The 8,905-nt window shown below is 48.2% G+C and overlaps 1 protein-coding gene across 1 annotated transcript; it reads left to right on the top strand.

Annotated features, from left to right (window-relative positions):
• Positions 1 to 6,420: 6,420 nt before the first annotated feature.
• LOC125516928 lies at positions 6,421 to 8,544 on the top strand. The gene has a single exon (XM_048682186.1). It carries the CDS (start codon positions 6,421 to 6,423, stop codon positions 8,287 to 8,289), a length of 1,869 nt encoding a protein of 622 aa, XP_048538143.1. The 3' UTR covers positions 8,290 to 8,544.
• Positions 8,545 to 8,905: the final 361 nt, after the last annotated feature.

Raw genomic sequence — 8,905 nt, 5'->3', positions numbered from 1 at the left:
TGTTCAAGGAATTTGGATAGTTTACCTAGCCATCCCCTCCTTTGATCTTCCTGGTAGACCTTTTATGGAAATAAGATTTTATCTCAGAATAATACCTTTTGCTCTTATTTATGCCAAAATGGCACTGAAATGTTATGCATTTCTAAAGGCCCGGAGATCCTTTGCACTCGGACGCAATCCTCGTCTTATTGTTGGATATATGCAGCAACTGCTGCAAGAAGAAGGAGATGATCAACATGGTGAGGAGGATGTGAATGTGCCTCCACCACCACTTGTAGTTACGGGTGAGGACAAACGACAAGTAGAGAAGCAACCTCAACCTCATGGTTACATGTTCAGAAATAACATGAAGGCACATCAAGATGGCAACTTGGTGACCATTGACAGAGTTTGGCAGTTGGACAACATGTTTTTGATGCCAATGCCACAACGACTGAAAGATATATGCTTGTCATTTGCATTATTCAAATTGCTAAGGTGTCGATTTGCAAGGTACAAACTCGCCGACGTTATCACTAAGGATACCATCAAATTCGTCAAAAGCATCTTGCTAGAGGATGGTGAACATGAAAGAGCGTTCAGGATGATTGCAGATGAGCTTTCTTTTCTTCATGATTATTATGATTCACCACTCCCAGTCCTCTACTCAGGTAGCTGGTTTACTACAACATTAAGTATGGTCATCTCACTCTTGAGCATATGTTACTGCATACTTTATGTTCTGGACGTCATCAAAGAAGCTAGGATACCATGGGATTTTCCTCAGGCGAAGGCCACAATTACTTGCATGTACTTCTGTACTACGAACAAACTCGGGATGCTTAGCGAGCAACCAATATGGTTTGGACGTGTGCATTTTGATCTAGTGCCAGGGCTGTTACTCGTTGTGTTCGTCGTGGTTGCTGAGGCGAGGGACATTGCTTCCCACATATGCTCCAACTGGACCAAGGTAATCCTCACCTGCCACTGTGTGCGCCGTGCCTCCTTGAAGCTTTCTCCCGTTGTCCCGAAATGGGTCGGCCGTTTGTTGAGATGCAGATGTGACAGGCTGATGAGGCATTGGAACGACAAAATGAGACAAAGCTCGTTGTTGCTGCTTCACCCAAGGCAATTTCACCAACTTGTTTTACCTGGCTGCCTCCTTCGTTTGCTTGACCGAAAGAAGAAGAATGTTGAAGTACCAACGGCAGTGAAGGCTTGCATCATTGACGCCCTGAGAAGCACAAGCAGTGGAGGCCTAAGCAAAGGCACAACTTCCCTGCGCCAGAGCCAAGACGGCCGAAGCTTACTCTGGGCCTGCAACGGTCGCAAAGGTACATCTGACACCATACTTGTGTGGCACATCGCCACCACCATCCTTGAGGTGAGGCACCCACACCACCAACATGACGACCCTCCTCAGCAAACACCAACACCGCAAGGTGGCCGGCCTTCTTCTGCTTCTATTTCTGACAAGACGACAGCTGCCACACATCTGTCGCGCTATTGCGCCTGTTTGGTGGCGTCTTGCCCAGAGCTACTTCCTGATGATGATACATGGAGCGAGGACCTCTACAACAAAGTCAAGAATGACGCCGACCGAGCCCTCACCACCAGCAGCGGCGGCATTGCGGTGTCATCCCTGTCGCCGGAAGCTGGATACCTAAGGTTGATACAGTTGCTGGGCGCTACACAGAATCATGAGCTGCTCAAAGATGCCGCCAAGCTCGCGGCGCAGCTTGGGGAGCTGACCGGAGGCGAGGAGATGGCGTGGGAGTTGCTGGCCGGGTTTTGGTCGGAGTTGATCCTTTACCTGGCTCCGTCGGACAACCTCAAAGGGCACCTGCAGGCCGTCGATCGGGGCGGCGAGCTGATCACGCTCCTCTGGGCCTTGCTCACCCACATCGGGATCATTGACAGGCCCGGCAACACCACTGCAAGTGCTCCAGCCACTGGTGTTTAAGTTTGCTCTTCCTATTCATGCACACGTTGATAAGCATGCTTAGATGTGGATTTCAGTTCCTTTCGTTGTTCTCTTGGTTGTGAGTGTGTTTAAGGTCTCGCTGTTGGGTGTGAGTGTGATTTTAGGCCTTGTAGTTGACCCTTTTTTTTCATTTCTATTATCCCCATGACTGTGTTAAGGTCTTGCTTTGGGTGTGAGTGTGATTTAAGGCCTTGTTGTTGGCCCTTTTCTTTCCTCATTTCTGTTAGCTAGCCAAGAAGAGATTGAAAGTGTGTGAGAGAGATGAGACATGGGGATAGTGGTGGTACTGTTTTACCGCTTCTGGATTGTGGCTTTTCGAGTGCCAGAGATAATGAGAAGTTTGTGGTGCTATCTTCGAGACCTTTTACGGCACATCAGGTCAATATTGGCCGTTTATTTTTGTGTTTACACGGCTCAGATTTGAAAATACTACTGCCAATTTTCAGTAGTATATTTTGTGACCAGGGGCAGTTTCGGTAAAAGGTTCAGACCGTATTTGAGATCAAGGACAATTAATTCGCGACCAAGGAGGAAATTAATTCGCGTAATGATAGCATTAGAGATTAATTGCCTCCTGCATGCAGCGTCAAAGCACACCTCCGGCGTTCTAGTTTGGATATGCATTGACCATCGCATGCATTGCCGCATTAAAGAGAAGATTTAGTTGAGAGATGAAAGCGGGCTCATTTGGAAAGGAGGACGACATTGCTATCGCTAATAGACGACGTGTGGAACAGATCTCGGGCGCCGTCCAGAGATCATGCGACGGAGGCCTGACGGCCGGCGGGGAGCGGCTGCGCCGTCGAAGATCTTGGAGTGGCTACCGGAGGCTGGGAGACAAAGCGGCGTGCCCTGTGCGACTGAGGAGACGGCCGCCGAGCTGTTGGGGCGGCTACGTCGTCAGCAGAATGATGAACTGCCTGAGAACGAGGGGCAAACCTATGAACTAAGATGAGGGACAATTTTTTTTACAAGTCTGATTACCTACGTTATTAATCATTACAATTACTTATAGTATTATTAAACATTACAATTAATATTAAGAAAAGATAAATCTACCTAGCATCCAATTACCAAAATGTCCTAGGGAGGAAAAATCAGGGATCAATAATGACCATTGGATCAATTATATACTACTCATTATTTTCAGTAGTACGATGCACCGTAAAAAGTCTCCTATCTTACTGCTTCTGAGAATGTGACTTCTGAACCTTTACGAAACCGTTCCGTAGTTATTTGTAGCCCGTGCGCAAGGCCGGAGGTAGACAACTCCTTGCATCGCCGTCCATGTCCTTGTGGAGCGCAGTGCGTCCATGGCGCTTGCCCACGCCGGTGGTGACGGTCCGCACGCACGCACGCAAGCCTTCGGGCATCGAGAGCCCGCGCCAGCATCGACTTGAAGTAGTAGAGCCGCATCGAGTCCAGTCGTCGGTCGCCAGCACGGTCAGACCTCATACGCTGCATGCACCACTCAGCCGCGATGTACCAGTGCACTGTGGCGCACCGGGGCGGGCGTCGGCGGAGCGCCCGTGCCGTGTCGCGAGTGTCCTCACGCACAACGACGTCTGCTGCGATCGCGGCAGGCGAACGACCTGTCCCAGGGAAAGCATAGCCAACGCAGTACTTAAGGGAAACACTAAGTCTCTTTCCAAAGGATTTTCACATGAATTTTGGAGAGCCGGAATCTTTAAGATATTTTATTCATAGGCTATACGATTTTTCTTTTCTCCTGCGGATTTCATAGCACTAAATTTTCTAGGAAATTTTACATCCACGCTACACCTTGAAAAGAATTCTTCACTTTTCATGTAGTGCAATTAAACAAACTTTTTTTGAGAATGCAATTAAACAAACTTTAATGCAAATGCAATCACGTAAGATGCGTGAAAGCGTCTCCTACCACCCAGCACGGCCGGACTAGCCATCCCTGTGAGGCTGCGAGGTGACAGCCCTTGCAGTCATGAATTTTTGGCATTTTAGCCTTCGGGCATCTTGCATGCTGGTGGAAGTGGAACAGCCCCGTACGATAGTATACCATCTTCCATGGACGCTTCTCTCCAAATGAGCACCAGAGATCTGTCGAGCAAAGCAGTGGTCCATGAATAGATAGCTGGCTAGGGTACTCGCATAAGCAAAGAACATGTTCCAAGCCATGCATGGATATGGATAGTAATCATGCATACACATGAAAGATCTAACGACAAACTATTCGTATAAAGATATGACACAGGGCGCTTTGGGACTGAGGAATACGACGGAGAAAGCAACATACTATTGGCAAAAAAAAGAAGATAAAGAAAAACCATAAACCAAAGCAACACATTCCAAGGAGAGAAATGGGTAAAGATAGAGGAGGTAATATCATTGAGAGTCATAGAACTTGTGCTCGATGTTCAGTTTGGTGCTAAAACTTTAAAAATACGAATTTGTGATCACATAACTTGTCTCGGCGTGCAAATACGGTACCTCCTCTCGTATATCGCAGTATGGGCTTGCCACGTGGCGCACTAGCCCGATGAAGGTCCACATGTCAATGGTTGAGAGTGTGCAACACGTTGGGTGACCATAGCATGCCAGTTTTTTATGCAGAAAACACCCTCACAATTTATTTAATTTTGCAAAAGCCATCACATATAATGAGAAAATGCTGGCGCAGATGGGTTGGAACTGGCGACCTGTTAGTAAAATTGTCCTACGTACATCCATCGCACTAGTGCGGATTGACGATGAACATGTAAAACTAAACTGCTTTAGTTAGAAAATAAAAGCCCCAGCGCATAGTGAGTGACAAATTGATTCAACCTGCCGTTAGTGCTATCAAGTTTGTCTCGATCAATAAGATAAATTGACCCACTGGGTGTTCTTAGGCAACTCCATCGCACAACCCCAAATGAACGTTCGTTTTATCCGGATTTCGTCTGAAGTGACAATGGGTGGTTGCGTCCGGCTTTTGTTGGAGGCGCCCAACACGGCCGACCATCCCCAAAACGTTCGTCTGAACTACGATTGCGCGCCCATGCCTGCGCCTCCCTCGCTCGTGAGCTCGCGCTCTAGCCGCGCCGCATCAATGCTCACCGGGGTGCAGCAGCAGTAGCCGAGCTTGCCCGCGCGCCCGCGCCTGCCAGCCCGCCCGCCCGCTCACCCGTGCTGCGCTCGCCGGCACAAAGGCCGCAACTGCGTCTTCCCGCGCGCTCGACATTCACCGCGCTCGCGAGCTCTGGCCGGGATCCACCTCGTAGTCCTCGTCCTCGTCCTCGCTCTGCTCGGAGTCGAACCCGCCACCACGCCCCCGTATTCCTCCGCGCGCCCCCGTCAGTCGTGCCCTCGCCAGTAGCTATTAGTCCCCATAAAGAGAAACGCTGAGTTTTATATATTGCCCACGACAACTACTCGTATTCAGGTTCTTTTTCTCTCTGACATTTTTTTTGTTAAACCAAATATATTTATATGTTAGTTCATTTTGAAATTTCGGGCTAAAAAATGGAATTGGCAAGATATTTTGGAACCCAGATTTTCTGGCGCCTTCCGGAAAAAAAAGGAATAAAAAAGAAAAACTCGCTCATGAAAAAGTTTTGTATGTTATGGGTTAAACATTATACATTTTGATGTGGTTTTCCAATTTAAATTTTTTATGAAAAAGGCCGAGATTGTCCTGTATCCGGCTTTTGACCGAACCCTGAAAAAAAGGTATCTAAAAAAACAATTGTGTCTTTTTTGTGTGGGGAAAAGAAACCGTGTCTACTAATGTAAAAACAAGTGCACCTCTTTATAGGCACGACTATGTAGGTACTGCAGTGGTTTGCTAGCGTGATTTCAAATGCCCGCATGCACTTTTTATTCTCATTTTTCAAGTGGGACCCACCATGTTATTGAGGGGCTTCTGCTTATTTAAATACAGACCAAGGGATGTTTCTGCAAAAAAGATACGCGTCAAGCTGTTCCAGTCACTATCTCGCAAAAAAAAGCCGTTCCCGTCACTGACAGGTGGGCCATAGCCACGTTGGCGTGCCACATAAGCACGAATATGTCTGAATACGAGTGATGTGACCGTATTTGCACGAGAACGCAAGTTGGATGACTCCAAATCCGTATTTTTAAAGTTTTAGCACTAAACTGAACATCGAGCGCAAGTTTTATGACCCCCGGTGATATTATCTCAAGATAAAGATAAGCATCTCTTGTATGGCAAGACTGGTCATGCGGGGGGCATGGCAAATCTGCTTGCTTGTGTATATATTACTACTTCCATATGCCCGATAGTGGTTACTAGTGATAGAGAAGATCGAAGCGTACTCCCCCCTTTCCATCTTGTTGTTCAAGGAATTTGGATAGTTTACCTAGCTATCAGCACCCTTGGTCTTCTCCCCTATCAGGGTCATCTTGCTTTTGTCAGCAAGCATACTAGTATAGAAAGTGGTTATCTCAGATTTACACCTTTTGCTCTTGTTCATGCCAAAATGGCATTGAAATGTTACGCATTCCTAAAGGCCCGGAAATCCTTTGCACTCGGATGCAATCCTGGTCTTATTGTTGGATATATGCAGCAGCTGCGAGAAGGAAGTGGTCAAAATGACGAGTCAGCGATGACAGGCGAGGATGATGTGAATGTGCTTCCTCCACTTGTAGTTATGGGTGAGGACGAACTGCAAGTAGAGAAGCAACCTCATGGTTACATCTTCAGAAAAAACTTATTGGAGGCACGTCAAGATGGTGGTTTAATGACCATTGACAGAGTTTGGCAACCAGACAACATGTTTCTGATGCCAATGCCACAACAACTGAAAGATATATGCTTGTCATTGGCATTGTTCAAGTTGCTAAGGTGTCGATTTGCAAGGTACAAACTCACCGATGTCATCTCTATGGAGACCACGCATTTCATCAGAAGCATCTTGCTGAAGGATGGTCAACATGAAAGGGCGTTCATGATGATTGCAGATGAGCTTTCTTTTCTTCATGATTACTATGCTTCACCGCTCCCAATCTCCTATTTAGACAACTGGTTGATTATAACCAATATGGTTATCTCACTCTTGAGCATAGGTTACTACGTACTTGCTGGGATGGACATCATCGCAATGGTGTACAAACATTCCCTTTTCATGCCTAGCCAACTCTCCCCTGCTGACAACAGGTCTGATGTGCTGTTCACGCTTCGTTGCGTGTACAAATGTAGTGAGCACAGCGACCGGACAGACTTGAAGTTTGGAAGTATATATTCTGATCTAATACCATTACTGCTGCTCCTTCTGTTCGTCGTGGTTGCTGAGGCGAGGGATGTTGCTTCCTACCTATGCTCTAGCTGGACCAAAGTAATTCTCACCTGCCGCTGTGTGCACCGCGCCTCCTTGAAGCTTTCTCCCGTCGTCCCAAAATGGGTTGGCTTTTTGTTGCGATGCAGATGCAACTGGTTGATGAGGCATTGGAACAACAAAATGAGACAAAGCTCATTGCTGGTGCTTCACCCAAAGCAACTTCACCAACTTGTCTTACCTGGCTGCCTTCTTCACTTGCTGGGCCGAAAGAGGAGGAATAATGTCAAGGTACCATCAGAAGTGAAGGCTTGCATCATCAACGCCCTAAGAAGTACTAGTGGAAGCAATGGAGCTGGCCTAAGCAAAGGCACAACGTCCCTGCGCCAAAGCCAAGCTGGCAGAAGCTTACTCTGGGCCTGCAACAACAGCAAAGGTACATCTGACACCATACTTGTGTGGCACATCACCACGACCATCCTTGAGGTGAGGCACCCACACCATCAAGGAGATGGCCGGCCTTCTTCTGTTGTTTCTGAGAAGAAGATCGCCGCCACTCACCTGTCGTGCTATTGCGCGTATCTGGTGGAGTCCTGCCCCGAGCTACTTCCTGATGATGATGCATGGAGCAAGTACCTCTACAAGGAAGTTAAGAAGGACGCCGAGCGAGCCCTCGTCAGTGGCGGCGACGGCATTGAGGTGTCATCCCTGACGCCGGAAGCGGGGTACCGACAGTTGATCGAGTTGTTGGGTGCTACACAGAATCATGAGGTGCTCAAAGATGCCGCGAAGCTCGCAGAGCAGCTCGGGGACCTGATCGGAGGCGAGGAGATGTTGTGGGAGTTGCTGGCCGGGTTTTGGTCGGAGATGATCCTGTACGTGGCTCCGTCGGACAACGGGCACCTACAGGCCATCGACAGGGGCGGCGAGCTGATCACTCTCTGGGCATTGCTCGCCCATGTCGGCACCGTCGACAGGCCTGACGACACTAACGCCAACGCCGCTGCAGGTGCTCCAGCCGCCGTCGTCAGGCCCGACGCCGCTGCAAGTGCTCCCTCAGTCAGTAGTGTTTAAGTTTGCTCTACCTATTCATGCATACGCTAATTTGCATGCTTAGCTGTTGATGTCATTTCCTTTCATTGTTCATTAAGGTCTTGTTGTCAGTGTGTTTAAGGTGCTGTTGGTCGTAAGTGTGCTTTAAGGCCTTGTTGTTGGCTTTATTTTGATTTCTCGTTTCTGTTAGCCAAGAAGAGGTGGGAAGTGTGTGGGAGAGAGATGGCGTTGTTTTACAGCTTCAGAGATATGAAAAGTTGGTGCTGTTTTTCTTGCCGTCTCTGGGTTGTGATTTTTCAAGCCTCGATCGTTCTAAACCGTCTCGTAAGTTACTGGCCTGGCTTGTAGGCCTGTAGCCCGTGCGGATGCAGACGGCTCCCTGATCGCCGTCCATGTCTTCCGAGGGGCGCAACGCGTTCCACCGTGCTTCCATACCGGCAATGACATTCCACGGGCACGCAAGCCATGACCAGACCAAATTGAATGGCACTCTCAAAGGTGACAAACTGTCAACAGATTCACTACACGTGGCACGGCATCGCTCCTGACGGTCCAGGCTGCAAAAGCTAATCCAACAGCCAACTCATGCACTGGAGGAAATCCAACAACCACACTTTCATAGCAGATGGAACGACCA

Source organism: Triticum urartu, chromosome 6 (assembly GCF_003073215.2).
Source record: "Triticum urartu cultivar G1812 chromosome 6, Tu2.1, whole genome shotgun sequence".
Taxonomy (NCBI): domain Eukaryota; kingdom Viridiplantae; phylum Streptophyta; class Magnoliopsida; order Poales; family Poaceae; genus Triticum; species Triticum urartu.
Note: the sequence above shows the minus strand (reverse complement) of the source record. Positions and strands in the feature narration are given on the sequence as shown.

Bases quoted from the DNA above. Each gene is read 5' to 3' on its own strand.
- LOC125516928 (XM_048682186.1), top strand. From the start codon at position 6,421: ATGGCATTGAAATGTTACGCATTCCTAAAGGCCCGGAAATCCTTTGCA.